This window comes from Typopeltis vanoorti, chromosome 13, assembly GCF_054136105.1.
Source record: "Typopeltis vanoorti isolate ZY-2024b chromosome 13, IOZ_Tvanoo_1.0, whole genome shotgun sequence".
Taxonomy (NCBI): domain Eukaryota; kingdom Metazoa; phylum Arthropoda; class Arachnida; order Uropygi; family Thelyphonidae; genus Typopeltis; species Typopeltis vanoorti.
Window position 1 is genome coordinate 28,551,996 of NC_143561.1, and position 24,207 is coordinate 28,576,202.

The following is a 24,207-nucleotide window of genomic DNA, read 5'->3' on the forward strand; positions in this document are numbered from 1 at the left end:
TTTTAGTGCTTTTTTTTTTTTTCCCTGACAGTACTATAATTTTTTCCATATGTTATCCATTTCATGGTACAACTAACCTTCAATTTACATGTTACTTGAATTGCACAATTTATTTTTGCATGGTCAAAAAAATGCTTTTGTTTGACACAGTATGATTTTGGTTTGACTTGGCTTAAGAATCAATAAAAATAAAAATAAAAATTTGTGCATATTGTATTTAAACAGCTATGCAGCTTCTCTATATCTATTGTTATGGGTTTTGTACCCACTGGTAGTATGGCTATTAAGTATGTCACACCAGTTGTTATTCGACTGTTATGGTACACTGAGATATCAATCTGCCAGACACATGCATGCAGTTTTTAGATGTAATAATTAATTTGTAAAATATTATATTGTATGCAATGTGGATTTAAATGATCTATAATTATAAGTGTCCTATAATTATTATATAACTGGTAGACTAGCTAATGTAAATACTACTGAATTATTCATTAATGTAAATTGTTTGAAACATTGCTTTATTATTATTATTCCTGACACCTCCAAGGAGTCTGGTGGGAGGACACCTACTATACAACTGTCTCCACCTCTACTACCAATCATCTCCATCAACGCCATCTACCGCCCACCACCACAACTAGTATTTTTTGTCTGTAAATTGCGTGTGTTCTGAAGGGCCAATTTGTCTGTATGCGGGATGAAAAACCTGAGTTTCCGGGAGAAAAAACCCTGCCTATCTCTGTATGAGATTGGCTAACTCACCTTCGATTGAAAAAGTCCACATAAAGATTCCTCCCGTCACGACGAGAATCGAACTTAGGCCTATTCCAATCGAAGGGCGCAATGTACCATTGTTCTTCCAATTGCGCTACAGAGGCGCTATATATAGACATAGTACAATATTATATATTGTACTATGTCTGTAATTGCTTAAATAAAAGTATTCATTTTGTTTTATAGCATATTTTATTATCCTTAAATTTTTTGTTGTGTATCTATTACAGAAAAGTAGTGTTACATTTATTTTAAAAAATACATAATATTTAATTGAGTGTTACTGAACCTATCCCTGCATTTTCTGTTCAAATGCTAGTTCAGATTTCTGATTTTCATTTATGCAGTACTTCTGCCATGTAAATCGAGAGAGTTAGGTGTGTATTTGTGCTCATGCATCAGGGGAAAGTGCAATTTTAGCAATCAGTTGACTTATGGGTTGGACACTTTGAAGGATTGCTGTTTTGAAGATCAGACAAATGGTAGATTATTGTAATATGGACACACTTCATAGCCTTGTTTTCTCTCACAACAGCAAAAGTGTTTAAATCTTTACAAGATTTATTTCTGATTACAATCAGCTCTCACTGTAGTAGGCTAATTAATAGATAACTAAGTAAGTGAAGTGATCAGAAATAGTCTCTGATTTAAGCATGGAATGTACCTTTTTTCTAATTATTTTCTCAAAACGTTCATTTATTTACCAAATAGAACATTTAGAACTATATTTCAGCTATATATTTGAAAATCAAATTTGTTTATTTGTTTTCATCTGAAATAAGCATTAAATGTCAAAATTTTTCTTCTTCTTTTAGCTTTGAACTAGATGCAAATTCTGGATGTCTGAGACAATTGGTTTATAAATGTCATAAACTTCGAAAGTTATTTCTGACTGCTATTAGGTAACATGATTAATTATAAGTGTATTATTAAGATAAATTACTATAGCATTTTAAGATTTTAAAACAATATTACCAACTACTTTAGACTTCATTCAAATGAATGTTACTTTTGTAATAATAATAACTCACTTAACTTTGTATAATAATCAAATGAATTTAGTTCATTATATGTTTAATTTCAACACATTTGACTCCCTCCTGCAAAAACACTTCTACAACAAACTCGCTCACTACAAAACTATTGAAATTTCTTGACCAAAGCCACTTTAAATAGATTGATGTGCTAAAAGAAATTCACTGTTGAAAGCATCTACTCTAACAAACCATTTCGGTGATCCTTAGGTTTGCTATAGTGAAAGTCAGCTGTACAGTAATAATAGTTCATTATTATCTTTGAAACAATAATAAAATGACCTTAGTTATTTATTTGTTCAGTGCTAATTCAGAGATAATAAAATTCAGTTTTATCTGTGCAGCATAGTTTTTTACTATTGATATGAACACACATGCTATATGAAAATCATGGTATTTTGGCTCTGTATTATATAAACTTCTTTGTACAGTGATTTGTTCATGCTTAGATAATTGTTTACATATATTCTGACAAATTAAGAGAATAATCTAATCTGATATGTTCCATAACTTGTACAGCACAAATTCTTCATAGCAAATGGAAATCGTTTATGTGCAAATGATAAGGAGAAAATTAAAGATTAATGAGTTCAGACTAATTTTTTGTTCTCATAAAGCTAATACAGTCTTAAAATTGTGTGTGAGAGAGAGAGATTGCTGATGTGTCAGTGCAGTTTCCAACTTACTGATACTGAAAAGATACTTGGCACCATTAAAATAATCAGCTTAGATCAGCAGCCGGAGAACAAAAGCTGGAAAATCTTAGTATAGATCAAAATGAACGAGTGGCATTGAAGTCAGCAGAAACAGTGCATTTGGATCTGCAACAAGAACTGTGTTTGAATCATCTCGGGTACCTGATGTCTCTTTTTTTTTCTTTCTGATTATCTCAATGTACAGTTTTAGTGAATATTTTAGAAATCCAGAATATCCTCAGTGTTTGTCATCTCAGGTTCCTTTTACATTATTTCTTTCCTTAATTTCTAGGCTTTTTCAGTATCCTTCAAAAAAAAAAAAAAAGTATGTGAATCCCATCCATTTTGGGTGAATCTATAGTATATTGATATTATGGAGGGGCCAGATAATCCAGATTATCTAGCTCATTCACAACTAGATAATGGGTTAAATTTCCAAAAACCCTGCTCTATAGACCACCATCCTGCATACTAGATGCCTGAATTTCTTGAAAAAGTTATATCAGGCAATGAAATCATCTGCCACTTACACATTCACCAACATCCATGTGCCACAGTGGATAGGATAACATGCCACTTTCAGTTTAACAACCAGGCTGGCAACCTTCATGATATTTATCTTCTTTTCTTCCTTGATTTATTGATTTATCAATAAATCAAGGAAGAAAAGAAGACTTTGATTTAAATGATGAAAAAAATACTTTGATTTATCTCTTTTTACACATAATTTAACTTGCTTATGTTTGTCTCTATATTCTCTAAGGGCACATACTAACTTATTTGCCAAGAAATTTTAGTATGATTTTTCTTTGTTGCAAGGTTATCTCTTTAACTTCTTCTGCTCTCAGTGTCTACAGTGAAGTTTTAATTTTCTATCCTTTCATACAGCTTCATCATGTACTTAAATTCTGAGGAAAATGTTGAATTAATTTAGTTTTCTTCAGATTTTGCTACAGTATCTCTAAGGTTTGGTTTTCATTTAATTTTCATATTTTTTCTCTATTAATATTTGTAATAGAGAAGTCATATTTACCTAGTTGCCTCACCTGAAGATACTTCAGGCACAAACTTTGTTCGCTTACACTTGGATAAAGGATTAAACTAAATTTATTATAGTATAACCAAGTGGGAAAAAACTTCCAACATCTTTCTCTAATCCAGAGTAATTTAATAATAAGGTAAGACACCTTTTGGCAACTCGTATAGGTAAATATGACTTCTCCATTACTTCCACCTTAGTATCACCACCTCTGGGTCTGGCGAGACCTCAATAAATCAAAACCGGTCTGGGTAGTGGCCCTTCCCTTAATGCATAGACATTATACATGTCTGCAAGGAGATGTGCTTTGCATTATGGGAGTACTAAGACAAGTGATGAATGCTTAGTCCACCTTTACCATGAGTTGCCTCAGTCTGAAGATACTTCAGGCGCAAACTTTGTTTGCTTACACTTGGATAAAGGATTAAACTAAATTTATTATAGTCTAATCAAGTGGAAAAAACTTCCAAAGGGGATATTGTTCATCTGATATCATGAAAAGAGCAGTGTTTGATATTCTGGAGTGCTATGAAGAACAGGATATGAGAGTGACAGCTTTTTAACCTAGTACCTAAGCCAAAATATGCAAAGAGAAGTTAGTTGAACAGGCAAAAGGAAATATGAAGGAATTTTAGTAATAATATTTTTGGTTTACAGATCAAGTGTTTTTATTAACTTAGCCAACTAGTTTCACCACACTTTAACTGTTGGCGTTAAAGTGTGGTTCAGGGCACTTATAAGTTTAAACAATCTCACAATTATGTGTAACTATAAAACTGACTAGAATAATTACAAATAAAATAGTATCGAACGTGCGTGAAACACGTATCGCGTATACAAGATTAGCTAGATGTTGCTAAGGAACTTTCTGTAGTGTGTATTAAAGTTCATTTCTTTTGTTTTTAAAGATTTGATTAGGGTTTTCCATATCTCTGGGAGTATTAGGCCTTGATTTCTGTTAAGTTGACAGTAAAACGGGCGACTGTGGCTGCTTCTTTGAAAATTCTTGAATGGTAATCTTCCTCTAAGTAAGGAGAACAACTTTTGTCCCACTCGATGACATGATTAGTTGTAGAGAAATGAGACAATAGGCTAGAAATGTCCTGTCTGTTTTTTTTGACATAGCCAGTGTACTCTTTTTGCCTGATTCAAGGCTTCTCGAAGTCTGTCTGATGTAACTAGAGCCACACGAGCATGGAATATTATAAACTCCAGCATATTTATAGAAAGAGTGGTTGTCTTTTGGAGATCTTAGTAGTTGACGAATAGATTCTATTGGTTTAAATGTTCCTCTTATTTTGTGTTGTTTGAGGAGGCTGCGAGCTTGTAGGAGATGCCACTTACAAACGGAATTGCAATAGTTTTATATATTGAATATCTTCTTCAAGAAGCCTTGAAATCAGGCAAAAAGAGCACATTGGCTATGTCAAAAATAACAAACAGGACATTTCTGGACTCTCGTCTCATTTCTCATAACCATGTCATCGAGTGGGACAAAAGTTGTTCCCCTTACTTAGAGGAAGATTACCATTCAAGAATTTTCAAAGAAGCAGCCACAGTCGCCCATTCTTACTGTTAACCTTAACAGAAATCAAGGCCTAATACTCCCAGAGATATGGAAAACCCTAATCAAATCTTTAAAAACAAAAGAAATGAACTTTAATACAAACTACAGAAAGTTCCTTAGCAACAGCTAGCTAATCTTGTACATGCGATATGTGTTTCATGCACGTTCGATACTATTTTATTTGTAATTATTCTAGTCAGTTTTTTTACAGTTATTCTTGTCAGTTTTATAGTTACACATAATTGTGAGATTGTTTGCTTATATGTAGTGTCCTGAAGATGCCAACAGTTAAAGTGTGGCAAAATTAGTTGGTTAAGTTAATAAAATTGATCAACACTTGATCTGTAAACCAAAAATATTATTACTAATTCTCATGATCAAGAAAATAAACCTTCATTATGGAGGAATTTTATTACTTTGTGGCAAGAAAAAGGAAGAATGATTATTGAGGCATAACCTTAGTAAATGCAAATGGTAGAAAAATGTCAAATGCAGAAGAAATAAGAGTTTGTTAAGTGATTACTTCAGCAAGTTATATATTCCAGGAAGATCCATTTACTCTCTGGATGCTGGGGTGAACTGAATAAAAGAATAGAGGTAGATGAGTTAAAGTATAAAAGCAGTTACAAGAGCTTAACTCAAATACAGCAGTTGGGTTAGATGGAATATTGGCATGGGTGATGGAGTGTGCTAAACAGTTAGTGATTCCTCTAACCTGGTTGTTCAATTTGAGTCTCAGCACATGCATGATCCTTAATGAGTGGAAAGAGACTGGATAATTCCATTATACAAGGATAGAACTAAGGCGATGCATCAAATTATAGACCAATTAGTATTTCTAGTGTGGTCATCAGAGTATTGGAAAGGATGGTTAAGAATCACATCTGAATATGGGCAGACAACAGTTGAATCCTCTGTAGAGAACATAATGGCTTTCTAACAGTTAGGTCTTGATTTAGCAATATGCTCATATTCATAGCAGAATTGGATAAGGGAAAATGGATATACCACAATACTTTTGGATTTTGGAAAGGCATTTGACAGGGTGTTAATGAACCCAAAGGGATTATTTGTTTGCTAAATAAACTTTTGATAGGGACTGGAGAGTTGCTGAGCAACAGGTATCAGAGGATGATGTATTGTGGTGCTTGGTCTATGAAGAGGAGGGGGACCAGCAGTGTGCATGTATGCCATTGTTAACTAATATGTATATTAATGGAGACAGTCTTGAGTGTGATATTCAGTTATTTATTGATGGTGCTAAGTTAGGGAGAGTGATAAAGAATGCAGCTGATTCCGAATTCTTGCAGGTTCATTTGAAAAGATTGACTATATGGGCAAATGTCAGTCATGCTGTCAAGTATAAAGTTATGTATTTTGAACAAGGGACATTACAGGCAGAACATTATGTTAATGAGAATTGATCGAAAGCAGTCAATGATGCTAGAGACGTGGGAGATTGTTGTGGACTGAGTTAAAATTTTGGAGTCATGTTGCTAAGCTGGTTAAGTCATCACATTGCATAACAGCACTGTTAAAAAGAACACTAACCTGTAGGAATAAGGAAGTTATTGTCCCATTTTACAAGCTTTGATAAGATCTGGATTACTGGCAGAGTAATCCAAATGTGGTCTTATCGGTATTATTATTATTACCTCAAGACCTCATGGAGTCAAAGACTCATCTGGGATTGTTGCCTGTATTCCAAGGAGATGTAAAAATGAAAAGATTTGGCAGCAAGTAAACTAAGATGATAACTAGCCTATGAAATTGTGCATATGAGGACAGATTTAAGAAATGTGGTCTTCATAATTTGAGGAATAGATGGAGGAAAGGCGATATGATGTGATAGAAACATACAAATTAGTATGGGGATCTTGCAGTATAGATTTCTTCTCAGGTGTATCAATCTGAAGATTGGTGTAGCAGCATTATGTCATAACATCCTATCCTGTGCTTACATATTCATTTCTTCGTAGTTCTGTGTCTTGGCTCCTTTCCTTCATTATTTCTGTATGCAGTGCTCCATGCCTCTGGTGTTGTCCAGTTAGGTTTTTTCTTCTCTTATTGATGAGATTCATTAGTAACTGCTCTTCTTGAATCATGTTTAAAACTTCATTAGTCTTTCTTTCTGTCCAACTAATTTTTATCATCCTTCTCCAGCACCAAAGTTGGAATACCTCCAACTTTTTTGGTGTCTTCTTTTGTTAATGTCCAAGTCTCATAACCATATAATGCTATGCTCTATACGCGTGTTTCCACCAGTCTCTTTTTTTTAAACCGAATGTTGAGTCCTTTACTAGTAAAAATGGTTCTTCTGTTATATGAAGCCTTTTTGGCAAGTTTGTTTTTGCTTTTCTATCTAATTGGCTTCCTCCATCTTCCATTATAATCTCAAGGTATTTAAAGGAAATTACATGTTGTATGGGGTTGATTATTTATTTCCAAATGCATTTTCAAGAGATTTGCTTTATTTGCGATTAGCAATTTTCTTATAATTAATTTTATAATTAATTATAGGAAACTATGGCTTCTTCAATGTAGGGATTAAACAGTATTGGAGAAAGAGAACACGTATGTCTTACACCTTTATGTTTCCTTGCTGTTTTAGTTTTGCTGTTGGTTGTTTCTATTTGAGTTTCTTGGTGCTTGTAGAAATTAAACCTGAGCACCCTCTCTCTCCAATCTACCTTTATTGTTTTTAAGATTTGAAGCATTTGGTTCCAATCAAGACTATCAAAGCTTTTTCCAATTCAAGAAAAACTATCAGAGTATTTTTATTCTTTTGAAAAATTCCTCTTTCAATAATCATTCTGAGATCTAGGATTGTATTCCCTCAGATTGGTCATTTCAAATATATTCTTCAGTATACATACAGATGAGATTTTGCAGCTTATGAATGGTTTGGTAGAACTCACTGTCATCTATGGAAGCTGTCTAAGAATACTGTTGGGAAAACATCTGCATCTTTGACAGATATGTTCAGGGAAGGGGAGAGAGAGAGAGAGATGATAAGTATTTAAACACGAGTTTCTGTTGGGTCCTCACATTCATAATAATAATAATAATAATGTAGCATTAAAAAAAACTATTCTATCCATTCAGTGAAGGTTGGAAGAAAAAAAAATTTGCCATCAAAGCTATTTGTTCCATTGCTTTCACTTCAGATTTCCCAAAAAATATGGAGATTAGTATCAACAACAAACTTCACTACCTGGAAGAAGCCCACTAGCTAATTAATAACCAACAATATAGATTATTTATTTGAAAAACACATAGTTCTTTGTGCAAAAACACACAGTTTTTGCACAGTCATTAAAAGTTTCAGAATCTTTCTTAACCAATCTCTTAAACTCTATCTACTTACCATTCTTCATTAAAACAAATATAACTTTGTGAACTTGCTACTACCAAAATGCATTCCTGCTATCTTATTTCTTGTAAAAAATGTTTTGCATCACTTTCACTTACTTTTTGAGAATACCAGAATTGCCAAACAAGATTTCTCTTCTTGGGCTGACTTTTAACCTTTCCTGGCACAAATGTATTGCAGTATCTTCTTCAACATCAAAAAAATAGATGTCTGTCCTTTCCTTTTCTACTCAAGAACTACTTCTCACCTTTACAACTGCTAATGCTATATAAATCTGACCAACCTTGGAATACTGTTCACACATTTGGGATGGTACATCACAAAATCTCCCTAAAATACTTAATTCTATCTAAATGTGAGAGCAATTCAGTTAATGATGATCCCCCCCCCCCTCCTCATGGAGTCACACTGATAATTTTCCTCATAGATGTCCTATTTAAAGCATTAAAACAGAGCATGACAGTGAGTTCTACCAGAGCAGGGATGTTTGTGATTATCTTTAAGTGGGAGATGAATTTCATTGCTCAGTGTGAGACCATACCCCACTTATTGGAGGCCTGAAATGTCTTGAAAAAAAGTTCCTTGTTTTGTATCTAGAGTAGGCTATGTAAAAAATAAATAAAAAAAATACATATAAAATTGATAAAAATGGCAAAAATAAAAAAAAAAAAAAATAAATAAATCCTTAGCCTGCCCACGGTACAAAATGTTCTTTAGGTTTATAATAACCTTTCATGGATGAGAACACGCATTAAAAAAAAAAAAAAAAAACATCAGACTGTTATGTACCTTTTGGAAACCTCCTGCTGCATGTGGTATTTAGTGCACCTTCAGTGACTATTACTCTGTTACTGTGTTCTAAGTTCCATGGTAGGCAAGTTATGTAATAATTAGTTAAGATAGTACTAAAACCTTTTAGCTCTAGACCCCCCCCCTGAAAGTATAGACTACCAAAAATCCATAAACAGAATGTGCCATCATGTCTCATTGTGGATGGCATCGATTCCTCCACATGCAACATTTAGCCATAGTGCTCACACAATATACTGACAACACATCTTCACAAAAAAATTCAGCCCACTTTAAAGCCAGTATTGAAAACCGCTCACTCCAACACTAACATAATGGTCAGTTTTGATGTCCTCTCCTTATTTACCAATGTCCCATTCAAAGATACCTTGGACCTCTTCCTCCCAATATCTCAGTTCACTTCCTCCCTCTTTCAGTTCACCATGAACTGAGACTATTTTGTTTGGCAAAGAAAATTCTACAAACAGAGTGGACAGCCATTGGTTCTCCACCCCTGGCGAGACCTTTGAAGAAAAAGCTTTAAACTCTGCTCCACATAAACCTACTGTTTGTCTATGCTATGCTGCATGGCTTGGATACACTCCACAACTTCTTGACACACTTAAACAGTCAACACCCCAGGATCCAGTTTACCTTTAAAAAGGAAAAGGATAACAATCTCCCTTTCCTAGACACTCTGATTACATGCCAGCCTGATGGATCCCTGGCTTTCTCTGGTTACAGAAAACCTACACATACAGATAGATACATTCAACCCTCCCCCCTCCCAGCAATATGGAATTATAAAAACCTTATATAACAGGGAAAATTAATCAGTTCAGACAACAATACCCTAACTACTGAAGTTAACGATATTCTTAACACCTTTGTAGCCAATGGCTACAACCCTCCAAAAATATTAAAACCAATTAACCACAACCCTCCTCAATCCCTCTCCCCCTTCATAACAGAGATTGCTTTAAATCTATCACCATTCCTTATATCCGGAGTACTTCTGAAAAGCTAACAAAAATCCTAAAAAAATATGACCTGACAACTTGTTGCAAACCATATAAAAAATTGGCATCTCTTATCCGCTCCACCAAAGACCAGCCACTTCCCCTAGACCTACCTGGAGTATGCTAGGTCCTTTGTAGTTGCAAAATGTCCTACTATAGCCAAACAGGCAGAACAGCTGATTTCAGGACATCTGAACATAAGGACTATATCCAGTTCTCAAATACAGCCACTTGCTGACGATGCTTTGGACACCCACCACAAAATATGCTGGAAGAAAGCCTCAGCTCTTAAAAAAAAAAAAAAAAAACTCCCCAAACCTCAACAAATTTGGATGCATGAAACTGCCCCAAATATGGGAAGCATTCTAAAAACATCAGCCCTAACTACTGTCAAATTGTTTTAACAGCCAAGACAATCCAATTTAGCCCACTAGGGGGCACCTTTAGGACTCTAGGACTGACTTCAGTCATATTTGTTTAGTGTTAGTGCCTGCATGCACATATCATTATTTTGTGTTCCCCGAAGATGGTAATGTGACATTACCAAGATATAGGAAGTATTAATTAAAGTGTTAAATTAATATTCTAGTATACGTTGTCTTTCCCTAAAACCTGACAGTTATGTCTTACCAACGTATAAGTTTGTCTACAAGAATTAAGATAGTACTATGTTTAGAACCAAGATTTAATTTATATCACAAGTATATATCAATTCCAAGTGCATAGTTGAATGGAGGTTTTCTGTAAAGAATCCTAAGCATTCAAATAAATTTATATAAAACAGATACATAATTGATATAATCAAATAATATATCAAAATTTGAATATGACACAAATTATATAAAATAATGTGATGCAATCAGGGTTTAAAACCTCTCTCTCTCTTTCACACACACACACACACAGGATTTAATTCCTGTGTGATTGTGGTTAGTTTAAAATAGACCCACATAAACAACAGCTATCAAATAATGTATAATCACCTGCAAACACAAAGATTAGTTTTTTTAAACCCATTTCAGTACTTTGGATGGGCTAAGAGTCTGATAATCTGAAAAAGCTATTCTAGAGAGCAAATATGGAATCTCACACTGGATAAAAAATACATCCACCCAAAGACATTTTTTATTGTCCACTGTAAAATTCAGTGCAATTTTCTTGCCGTTCTCTTGCTCTATCTTTAGAGAGAATATTGTTTTACAGTCTGTTTCAGTTCATAGCAAGATTGGTTGGTTAGTAAGCAGTATGCCATCTACTCAACTTGACAAGAAGCAATACAAGTAAAAGAATCATCTCAATCTAGAACCAGTGTTTGGACATCAGCTTAATTCTGTATAAAGTTGTAAACCATGCACTACTTTTAGTAGTACCCTAATGTCTGCTATGGGAGAAACTTTTTTTTTTTTTAATTGAGCTTTTGTTTTTCTCAGTATCTGTCAGATTTGTAAATAACTTTGCAGTTATATACCTGCTATTCTCTTGCACTGTTTTTAGAGAGAAGGACTATTTTATATTACTATTCCTCTAGAATGATGTTTCATTGCAAGCATTATCTCAATACCATGCAAAGCTTCCATTTCAGAAGTTTGATGCTATTCAGAACTTCAGTCCAAACAATCTAGTCAAATTGTTTTGACTGAAACATTCCACTGTCTTTGCACACATATGCAGAAATAAATCTTTTCATTAATTCTATTAATAAGCTTCTGTTGAAGATCACTGCACCATTAGTGTATTGATTTTTGACAAAGTTGTGTAAAATATTGTTCATTTATACTTTGCTGTAAACAACTTCCATTCCACACATTCACTTAAATACCCTTTTGTGAGAGATTTATTCTTTGCTTTTACTGATGTTTAACAATTCCTACATGTCTTTGTTTGCTTTTTTAGTATAATTATTTTAGTGCAGGTTAAAGGAATATGAACAAATATGAAAATACATAATTTCTTTAAAAGCAATATTTCTGTTATTTACTCTAACAGATGGATTATCACAGACTGAAAGTCACACCTGTGATAAGCTGATATTGAATTAACTCTGAATTGAAATTAAATGCTTAAAGGGACTGCATTTTGGTTTTGAAATCAAAATTAAAATAAATGAACAACAACAACAAAAAAAAAAGCAGGAAAAAATTGTTTGCTTGTTCAGCTGTGAGCATTTCAGCATTGTCTTATCTAACATTTTGTACTTTTAAGGTGCTATTTACTGAATCAGTCCGCATAAATCCTGATCTTCCTTTGGGTTTTTTTTTTTTTTTCACTGTCATCTTGGCATCGAATACAGTTGTTTTGCTAACATTTCTTCTCTCATTCTGTTTAAGTGACCATCCTCATAGATTAACAATGCTCATGCACTCTCGAGTGCAGATAATGTCAAGTTCTTTACTAATGTGTTCATTTTTAATATGATTCTGCCATTGATGCCATCTATTCAGGCTCTAATTTTTCTCAGAACTCTCATATCTGTGGTCTCTAATATTTGCTCAAGTGCTTTATTTGTAACTCAACTCTCAGATCCATAACTTAAAACTAGTTTGAGCACTGCCTTGTATACTGCTAGTTTGGTGTTTTGGCTAATTTCTCTCTTATTCCATGTAAATTTATTCAGCTGGCAACCCACCATACAACTTCGCTTATTTTTGTTGTCTTCTATCAGATTTAACTTGCCATCTTCACTAAACACTGTGCTTAAATAACTGAAATATTTTACTTGTTCTATAGGTTCTCCATCAGAATGCAGCTGATGTTTTCTGTGCTCCTACCTATTTTCATAGTTTTGGTCTTTTTATTGCTGATTTTCATGCCAAATGTGTTGCAGTTGTTATTCAATTTAGTTAGAGAATCCTGGAGACTTGCACTTGATAAGGAGTACAACCTCATCTGCATAAAGGAGCCACTTTCTTTCATAATATGATCAATATAGATGATGAAGTGGAGATAATGTGCACTTTTTTTTTCCCTGATTTTACACCAAACCATCTTCCTGTATTTCCTTCAACTTTAACTGACTTCTAACTTTCCGACTATGTATTGTCTGTATAATGTTCTATTTACCTTATATAATTGTAGTGTTTTGAAAAGCTTTTTGCTGGGCACCTTGTCATATGCCTTATCCAGATCTTCAAAACTTAAGTACACATCCTTGTCATATTTCTGTGATTTCTCAACTGTTTATCATAAAGTGAATCTGATTTTGACAATCTGCATTTGGGCCAAACTCAGGTTATTCTTCATATTTCTCTTCCACAATTTTTCTCAATCTCTTTTTCAGGTATGCTTGCAAAAATCTTATCTGGAACACTTAATAGAGAAATTCCTCTTTAATTCCCAAGTTTAATTTTATTTCCATTTTTATAGATGGGAATTATGAAAGCTTTACTCCAATCATGTGGAATTTGACCTTCTGACCAGACCCTGCAAAACTTTTATACCTCTGTACTTAAGCATTTCTAGTCGAATATCAACTCCAGCTGCCTTTTCACATTCAAGTTTTTTATGGCTTTTTTGTTTACCCTAAGTATATATATATATATATATATATATATATATATATACACACAGGGGGCATGCCAAGGGTATTTGCTGCCTGGGTGCAAACTTTTATCGGTCGTCCCTAATACTGCATTGTATAATCCAAATTATACATTAGCTACATAAAATGCCACCCAGGTGTGGTGCACCCCTTGCACCCTCAGGTTGGCACGGCCCTGTATGTATATATATACATATACACACACTCCTTTGCATTCCTCTTGAAAATATTCTACTACAGTTGTGACACTGCTGGTTTCATAATTACAATTTTCATGTCAACTTTATCATCTTTGATTCCTTTTACAGTACTCTTTCCTCCATTTCTAATCTTTTTCAATGTCCTCCAGAACATTTTGAAGAAGGAATCTGCTAGGAACTTTTGGTATGCAGAACATGAAAAGATCACAGACAAAGATCAGTTGTCTGCCATACTTTCTCATGAAAACCTTGATCATCTATATCTTGGGCTTATCATCAGTAATCCCTAAAAGAAAGGATATCATCAGTAAAGGCTTGAAGGATAGACACTTGCTGCCAACCTGACTTCAAAAAAAAATTAAAAAATAAAAAAAAGTTTATATTTTTTGGATAAATAAAATGATAATAAATCTACTTGGTTGCAATAAAGAAAGTAATAGTCCAAACTTCTTTACTCTAAAATTAAAATTTTCTGTATTTTAAAATTAGAACAGTTTCCGATGCTGATCTTATAGCAATAGCTGTCCACTGTCGAGAACTGGAACAGTTAGAAATTTTAGGATCCAGTGAAGTTACAAATGATGGCATTTACAGGTAAGTGTATTGTAAATATTTCAATTTTTTTACGAATCAAAATAATTTGGCATCTAACTTTCCTTCAACTCCTGTACAGTCTAGGCTACTTTTATGTAGAGGCTAATGATTTCACTTTAATTGTCTTAGTATTCCATAATGCAAGGCACACATCCTTTCATGTGTGCATATTGCTAAGCATTATGGGGAAAGGTCATTACTCAGACCAGTTTTGACCTTTATTGAAGTCTTATCTATTACCCTTTGTGGGTAATATACCAGAAGATGATAAGAAATATATCATATTATTGATTATTACATTTCACTTTAGTGGTTTTAATTTTCTAGGCAATAATTAAAAATCATGCAATTTGCTTTGCACATCATAAAATAAAAATAAAAAATATTTTGATCATTTTTGGTAAAAAAAAAAAAAAAAAAAAAAAAAAAAAAAAAAAAAAAAGAAATAGTTTGAAATTTGAAAGTCAACAGATTTACACATTATTATTTATAAACATTAAATGTTTAAAAATGTTGTCATAATTTTGTGATGGGCTAATTTTATTATAAAATCACAGGACTCAGTGATTTTTTTCAATTATTGATTCCTATTTATTCATACAAAAATGCAACACAAAAAAACTGCTAGTACTAACAAAGTATGTTAATCAACTATTTGGGTGTTTTTCTAAACAGCCATTTTAACAAGCTGACACAGAATGTTACATCTTTGAATTACTGAAAATGGCTTCTAAATTCGCAGGGAGGGAGGGGTGGAATGAAAGAGTTTGAAACAACCCTGGAGATTCAGTAGCAAATCCTGAAGAAAACCCTGATTGATTCAGCCAGATAGGCATATAGTGAGGTTGTCTGCAAGGATAGACAAATCAGAACCCCATGGTGGACACAGGAAGTTAAAGAGGCAGTGAAGGAAAAGAAGAAAGCATGTCAAATGTTCCTGGCAAATAAGTCAGCTTGTGCTCTTAGAGAATACAGAGACAAATGTAAGACTGTGTAAAACTAGCTAAACAAAAGTCATAGGAAAACTTTGGCAAGAACACAGAAAATAAATATCAGGAAGGTGGCAAAATATTCTAGAGGCTGTTGAAAAAGCTCAGCGATTGAGGAAAGAGTGCTGTAAAACTGTGCTAGAGAAAAAGATTTCCTTGATGTATGGTGTAATTATTTTGAAAAATTGCCAAATGAAACAAGCAGTGATAGCACAGTGGTAAAAAAACACTTACAGGCATGCAGTCAGGAATACATATCCATACCTGAAGTAGAAAAAGCCATCAATGGCTTGAAATGTGGAAAGTCAGCAGGAGTAGATGATATTCAACCAGAAATGCTGAAGTATGGCAGTATAAAAGTCTTACAGTAGCTACACTATATAGTTCAGAAGGCCTGGACAGAGGAGTGAATTCCAGATGATTGGAGTAGAGCTCTCATAGTACCCATATCATAAAAGGGAAATAAAACTGAATGTTGAGAATTACTGAAGTATTTCTTTACCAAGTGTACCTGGCAAGATTTATGCAAGTATACTTGAGAAACAATTAAGAAGGATTGTGGAAGAAAAGCTTAGTGAAGAACAAGCTGGATTCAAGCCAAATAGAGGCAGTCACGATCATATTTTCACTTTATGACAAATAGTTGAGAAATCATGGTAATATAACAAAGATCTGTATTTAAGTTTTGTCGATCTGGAAAAGGCATATGACAAGGTGCCAAGAGAGGAGCTATTCAGAATGCTACAGTTTTATTGTGTCGATGGGGCATTATGTCAAGCAATACTTAGTTTTTATTTGAGGTGAAAGTCATCAGTTAGAATTGAAGGAAGCACAGAAAGATGGTTTAATGTTAAATCTGCTGTCAGACAAGGATGTTCATTATCCCCTCTGTTATTCATTATCTATGTGGATCACATTATGAAGGAAAGTGGTATTAAACAAAATATGAATTGGAAATGTTAATGCATGCTCTTTGCTTCATGCAGGCAATGTTATACTTCTAAATAAATCTGCTACAAGTCTGCAAGATTGCCTGACTAAATTCAATAAATGTTGTAATAGATATTATATGAAGATCAGCAATAACAAGACAAAGACAATGAAAATAGGCCTTTGAAATTATCAACTGCATTGTGAATGGAGAACCTATAGAACAAATAAAGCATTTCATCTGTATAGGCACGATTTTCAGTGACGATGGGAAATTAAATATTGAAATGGACAACAGAATCTACAAAGCTGGTATGGTAGGAAGTCAAATGAATAAATTTATATGGAATAAGAGATAAATTAGTTAAAACGCTAAATTAGTTGTATACAAGACAGTATTCAAACTAATTTTAACTTATGGATCTGAGAGCTGGGTTAGAAATAAAACACTTAACTAAAGACTAGAGACCACAGATATGAGATTCCTGAGAAAGATTAGAGGTGTGAACAGATGGCATCAATGGCAATATCATATTAAAAATGAGGATATTAGGAAAGAACTTGACATTGCAACATCCAGGAATGTTTTAGCAGAGCTAATCTCAGGTGGTATGGTCACTTAAACAGAATGGGCGAGGAAAGATTAGCAAACCAAGTGTTCTCTGCCAGGTTGGCAGGAAAAAGATCCAGAAAAGAAGGGGCTGCGGTCCCCCTTGGGGCAGTTAGTTTTGTTGAGGGAGGCCGTGAAATAATGAAAACAAATTTAAAATGTTTTAAGACTAAGTTTGCCATGTCAAATGTGTATGTAAGATGCTAAAAAAAGTAATATTTGCATTTGATTTTTGCAATATTCGCTGTGTATGTTTTGTATTGAATATAAATACAATAAATATTATAATAATATATGTCTATTACAATTTTTTTTTTCGATGGGGGCCATGGAATATTTTAATTTTTCTGAGGGGTCCTTTACATCCATAAGTTTGGGAAGCAGTGCCTTAGAAGATAGAAAATATAAGATCTGATAATGTTGGAGTCTTGACAGGTAACAGACTGATTTGGAGGAAAATTGTAGATAGGAAGTTAGTGATGATGATGAATTTCTGAAATAAGGGTACACTGGCAGCCACTAATGGGAAATTCAAGAAGATGAGGACTGAAAGTTTATATAACTCATGCAACATTTTCAGATTGGTTCTCTATGTAGATCATCTATAATTCCAACTTAGTATATCAAATCGCTCTTCTCAATAATTTTATGCACCATGCTGTCTAAAATCTTTCTCCTCCATAGTGGAGAGGAGAGCAGTATAACTGACAGTTGAAAGTCAGTAAGTTGATGTTGATCATATTGTTCCAGAAATATTCATGGCCGTGAATTGAACATCAACTAATGAAGTGTTAACATTATTAAGCCACACTGCAGAGTAGCATTTTGCTGTGGAATAACATCCTGCAAAAACGTCTGGTATTTGCAAGATGTTATTGTGAGATTTTAATTAACCAGCAGAGTCATCTGTTGAGTCACTCCAAGATACTGTGGGGTTCTGTTGTAGAATCAGTGCCATTTTTAAAGCAGACTTTAGGAACATAGTTTGATTGGCTATAATTGCCAGTGGAAAGCATTAACTTCAGTTTTTTGTATTGAGTTGTAAATGCAATTCTTTTTAAAGTATTATAGTTATTAAGTTTTGATAAGTCCTCTGCATACTGAAAAGAGAACTCTGAGTTGCAGCTGCATGTATAAATTTCCACAAGACAGTGGTAGGGATGTCATGGATATAAAAACTAAAAGGAAAAAAAAGCAATAAGTTAGTATAGATATCTTAAATTTAATAGTTTGAAATCATTCTTGGATTGCACATTGTTTATAAGATTTAACAATCCTGAGAAGATGACATAACCACTGGGAATTTTGTGATTAGACTTTATTCTCAAAACTCATAAACTGCTGAAAGATCCACAAAGGCATAGATATGGCCTTGCATATTACCACTGTTAATAATTCCTGATTGTGATTCTATAAATCTGACCTGTTCTAATCATGATAGCAATACTATCATACACAATACTGAGGACACTTATTGTGATCTCATAACAGCCTTCATGTCACATGTTCATTATTTCAAACTGTTAAATATGCTTATTCAAACATTGAGCATATTTTCACTGTTGTTCAAATTATACCCAAATCATTCGTAGAAGAAATAGTCTATTTAATAGGAAGCAGATGTCACTCATCTATTTTTATATGCTGTCTAGCCATTTATAACTTTTGCTAATCTTATGAACACCCTGTGGTGACCGAGATTAAAGAATAGTCTCAGTGTTGCCCATGCATGTTGTAAAAAGTGACTAAAATGGGTACCCAGTCCCCTGGGGTATAGCCGTGTTCCTTCTTGTAAAGTTGGGCACAGGATAACAACTCTGCGCTGTAAAAACTCAACTTGTTAAGAAAGTCAAAAGGAAAATTAACCGAATGGACTTCACTGAATGACCTGGACAATGGAAAAAGGATTATGAATATTGGTTTGGAAACTGGAATGTCTTCAGCCTGAACAGACCAGGAGCATTGAGGTGTGTGTGTGTGTGTGTGTGTGTGTGTGTGTGTGTGTGTGTGTGTGTGTGAGAGAGAGAGAGAGAGAAGAATTAGAGATAAAGAGTGAGAATAACAGCATTGCAGGAGGTGTGATGGAAAGGAAGTGGCATATTTGATACCAGAACACATACTATTTTTTACAATGGAGTAGATCAAAAAGCCTTTGGTACTGCATTCTTGGTTGATAAAAAATGGAAACACTTAGTTCTTGACTTTAAACCAGTTAATCAATGAGAATAAAGTTTAAGATGTTCAATACTTTGTGTACTGAGAATAAAGTTTAAGATGTTCTATATTTCATTTATATGTACACATGCACCAACTGATGACTCTTGTGAAGCAGATACGGTGAACTTCTATGAATTACTGGAGAAGATATATGATAAGTCACCAAAACATGACATTAAAATGGTTCTAGGAGACATGAATGCCAAAATAGGAAAAGAAGAGACCTTAAAACCAGCAACTGGAAGACATAGTGTACATGAAGAAAGTAATGAAAATGGCACGAGACTAATTGATTTTGCAAGTGGCAATAATATGATCATATCTACAACCTGTTTTCTACATAAAAAAAAGTGCATAAAATTACCTGGAGATCGGCAGATAGAATAACAGAAAATCAGATAAATCTTGTGATATAAGAAGTTTTAGAGGGTGGATTGTGATACAGATCATTACTTGTTAAGAATTAAACATAAATAAAGAAGAATAATTAATAAAGTAGGGGAAGGGGAACATCAAGATATCATCAACAAATTCCTGCCATGTACAGGATATGATAGTACAACATGAAAAATTTACATCATTACTAACTTCCTATCTACAATTTTCCTCCAAATCAGTCTGTTACTTGTTAAGACTCCAACATTATCAGATCTTATATTTCTATTGTCTAAGGCACTTTGTACAGTATCAATCCACCTAAATCTTGGTCTTCCTCTGGGTCGTTTTCCTTCCAACCGGGCAGAGAACACTTGTTTTACTAGTCTTTCCTTGCCCATTCTATTTAAGTGATCATACCACCGGAGATTAGCTCTGCTAACGCATTCCTGGATGCTGACAATGTCAAGTTCTTTCCTAATATCCTCGTTTTTAATATGATATTGCCGTAGAAAGTATTATACCTTGTGTATAATAAATGTTAAAGATACCAAGCTATTTTAAACCTGGTTTTACTCCATTTCCCAAATAAGCAAACAGACAAACAAGTCGAGTTTGCGCCTGCAAGTGTTGCAAGTCTAGCTGACCCTGCACGTAGTGCAAGACCAAGGCAACTCATGGTAAAAGTAGAATAAGCTCTGATAACTAATCTTAATATTTACCCTTAATGCAAAGCACATCTCCTGGAGGAGATGTATGATGCTTTGTATTAAAGGCAAGGGGCCACTAACATTTATTATACCCAAGGTAAAATGCTTAATTCTTCTGAACCGTTTCTAAAGTATACTTCCATATATCTTACGAGGAACACTCAGTAGGGAAATACTTCTGTAATTCTCACATTCAGTTTTATTTCCTTTTTTATATATGAGTACTATGAGAGCTCTACTCCAATCATCTGGAATTCGTCCCTGTGTCCAAGCCTTCTGAACTATGCAGTGCAGCAGTCACTGTAAGACTTTTATACCACCATACTTCAGCATTTGTGGTCAAATATCATCTACTCCTTCTGCCTTTCCACATTTCAAGCCGTCGATGGCTTTTTCTACTTCAAGTATGGATATGTATTCCTGACTGTATGCCTGTTGAGTGTTTTTTACTACTGTGCTCTCACTGCATCTTTTTCTGCCTTTTTTCATGTCACCTTTATCATCTCTAACTCCTTTTATAGCACTCTTTCTTCCATTTCTAAGCTTCTTCAACACCTACTTCTTTTCCTTCACTGCCTCTTTAACTTCCTGTGTCCACCATGGAGTTCTGATTTTCCAATCCTTGCAGACAGCCTCATCACATGCCTCTCTGGCTGAATCAATCAGGGTTTTCTTCAAGGCTTGCCACTGAATCTCCAAGGTGTGGTTCCTGTTCTCAAACTCTTTCATTTTTTCTTCAATAATTTTTGTGTATTTTAGTCTACAGTTCACATCTGAGAGCTGCTCAACTTTCATTCACTTTAAAACTTTCTTACATGTTATTCTTTTCAATATGAAATTCAATTTTATCCTGCTCAAGACTAAATAGTGATCACTTCCAATTTCAAATCCTCTGTACACTCTGGTGTCCTGCACCAGGGAGAAAACATCACTATCAACAATAACATAGTCAATGAGACTTTTCTTATTCCTTGTCTCTTCTCTCCATATGAATTTTGAACATTTTTATGTTGGAACATGGTGTTAGTCATAACAGTCCAGTCCTGAGCAGAAATCCAACAGGTATTTGCCATTATTATTAGCTTTGATCTTTTCTCCAAATTTTCCCAAAATATTTTTGTATGTTTGAAATCATTTCCTACTCTGCTATTTAGATCTCCAACAAGGAACAACTTTTCCTTTTTCATTGTATCAGTTGCTTTCTCTAAAGCATCAAAAAATTCATCCACTTCTACCTTTGTAGAACCTTCCGTGAAACCATAGGCACAAATAAGTCTCATTGTCTAGTTCCCCATTCTCATATTTGCCCACATCACTCTACTTGAGACTGCCTGCCATTCAGGAAGATTAGCCTCGTATTTAGTGTTGAATACTATGGCTACTCCTTCTTTTCCTTGATTGTCATTGCCAGAATATAACATTTTATATTTATTGCTCAGAAAGATCTCACCAGTTTTTGTCTTTTTTGTTTCAGTCACCCCTATTATGTTGATCTGGTACTTATCTAATTCCTCAGCTAGCCCCATTTCTTTGCCATTCAGGCTTCTTATGTTGATAGTACCGATCTTTAACTCTGGTGATGTTGAGTTGGGGTGTGTTTTCAGATTTGTTCCAGTAGCTGACTTTTCGCTCTTTGCCCTGGTTCCATGGCGAAAACATCTGGGACTTTGTTTAACCGGGCGACGCCCCAGCCGGCATGAAATTTTGTCATGTTGTACCATCATTTTGTATTTTGGTTTAAGTCAATAAGAATACAATTTAGTCGGCTAAATCCCAAATTGCCAGCCCATCCTCGTTTGCTCAGTATCCAGGTAGATACCCAATAGAGTGCACCACGAGAAGGTGAGGATTGGACATTAGGTTAGAAGCCCTGGTCGGTTTTCCACATGCCTTTAAAGGCTATGTGGAGGGCTCCTCTCAGTTATATAGCTTTGACCCTTAAGCACCCCCATCAAGATATGACATCCAAAAATTAAAAGATGAAATAATCAGATAAAAATATGTTGAAAGATTGAGAGAAAAATAAATGAAGAGAAAGAGGATGAATATGTCAATGATATGACTATAGATAAAAATAAAATTACTAAAGTGGCTAAAGAAGTTCTCGGATTCAGAAACAATGATAAACGAAATAATGTTATGATTCAGAATGTAGAAAATATGTTGAAGACAGAAATACAGGTCGTCTAAAGATGCTTGAACGGAAAACACAATCAGTGAATATAGAGAAAAACGAAAACAAGCTGAAAAGATGTGCAGAAGAAAGAAGCACGAATAGGAAAAGGCAAGGCTAAATGAAATTGAGATTTTGAAGAAAACAGGCCAAATTAAGAAAATGTATGATAAGATAAAGAAAATTAAAGGTGGATTTCAGCCCAGAACAACTTTTTGCAGACACAGTGAGAGCAACTTACTTTGGTGGAAAGGAGGATATTTTGAGAAGGGGCAGAATATTTTGAAGATTCCTTCAGGACAAAACAAGCTTGGAAACTAACATTCTAGAAGATGAGCTTAACGAAACCCTGACAAGAATAAGAAAAGCTGAGACAGAGGAAGCACCAGAACTACATGAGGTGGAATTAGCCCTAAAGAGAATGAAAAATAATAAAGCACCTGGTGAAGACAGAGTACCAGTTGAGTTATTAAAATATGGTGGGCAATCACCATTAATTAAAATCCATGAAATCCATGAAACCCTGACAAGTATAAGAAAAGCTGAGACAGAGGAAGCACCAGAACTACATGAGGTGGAATTAGCTCTAAAGAGAATGAAAAATAATAAAGCATCTGGTGAAGACAGAGTACCAGTTGAGCTCTTAATATATGGTGGGCAATCACCATTAATTAAAATCCATGAGTGCCTGTCAGAGGTTTGAGAAACTAGTCTGTGCCTACTGAATGGGATACTTCTATCATCTTACATATCATAAGAAAAATGACAAGTCTGTGTGCCAAAATTATAGAGGAATATCACTGTTAGAAGTGACTTGCAAAATATTTGCAAGGTGGCTAGATTGTAGCCTTTTATAGAAGAAATGTTGGGTGACTACTATCAGTGTGCTTTAGAAGTGGTAGATCAACAATAGACCATATTTTTACAGTACAAACTATAATGGAGAAATGCTACAAGTTTAATACTAATCTACACTATTTGTTTGTGGACTCTTTAAACAAGCTTATGATAACATTAATAGAGATAAGCTATTTAAAGTTATGAGGGGAATTCCAAATTCCACCCAAATTAATAAGATTAGTTAAAATCACACTCAGAAATACCATGTATAGAATACAAGTACGGAGTGAATTCACACCAGAGTTCAGGATAACCAAAGGATTATGACAAGGAGATCAACCGTCAACAATGCTTTTCAACATATGCCTTGATTACATTTTGTATTACAAAATGTAATCATAAACAAAGGTGGAACTTTTATGAATAGAAGTGTATGGCTTTTGGATTTTGCAGATGTGGACTGTATTGAAATGACTGAAAGAAGTCTCAGAGAGGGTTATAGACAAATGAGGGAGGAGACAAAGAAAATGGGACTACAAACAAACGAAACTAAAAGAAAAGGAAAAGTTTCACTGTAGATGAAACCTTTGAACGAGTACACCAGTTCACATATTTGGGTTCAGTAATAGCAAAGTAATGATGTGTCAGTTGAAATTACTTATAGAATAGCTGCAGAAAATAGAGCTTATTATAGTATTCAACCACTATTAAAATCTAATTCAATTTTGATAAAAAGTA

The 24,207-nt window shown here is 34.2% G+C and overlaps 1 protein-coding gene across 1 annotated transcript in view; it reads left to right on the plus strand.

The window, feature by feature from the left end:
- Positions 1-24,207, plus strand: part of LOC150100014 (F-box/LRR-repeat protein 4-like) — a 213,813-nt gene that overhangs the window by 143,391 nt on the left and 46,215 nt on the right. Inside the window, exons 13-14 of the mRNA XM_090403195.1 lie at positions 1,593-1,679; positions 14,521-14,625. Of these exons, the coding sequence (XP_090259321.1) occupies positions 1,593-1,679; positions 14,521-14,625 (192 nt within the window). The remainder of the gene's footprint in view (positions 1-1,592; positions 1,680-14,520; positions 14,626-24,207) is intronic.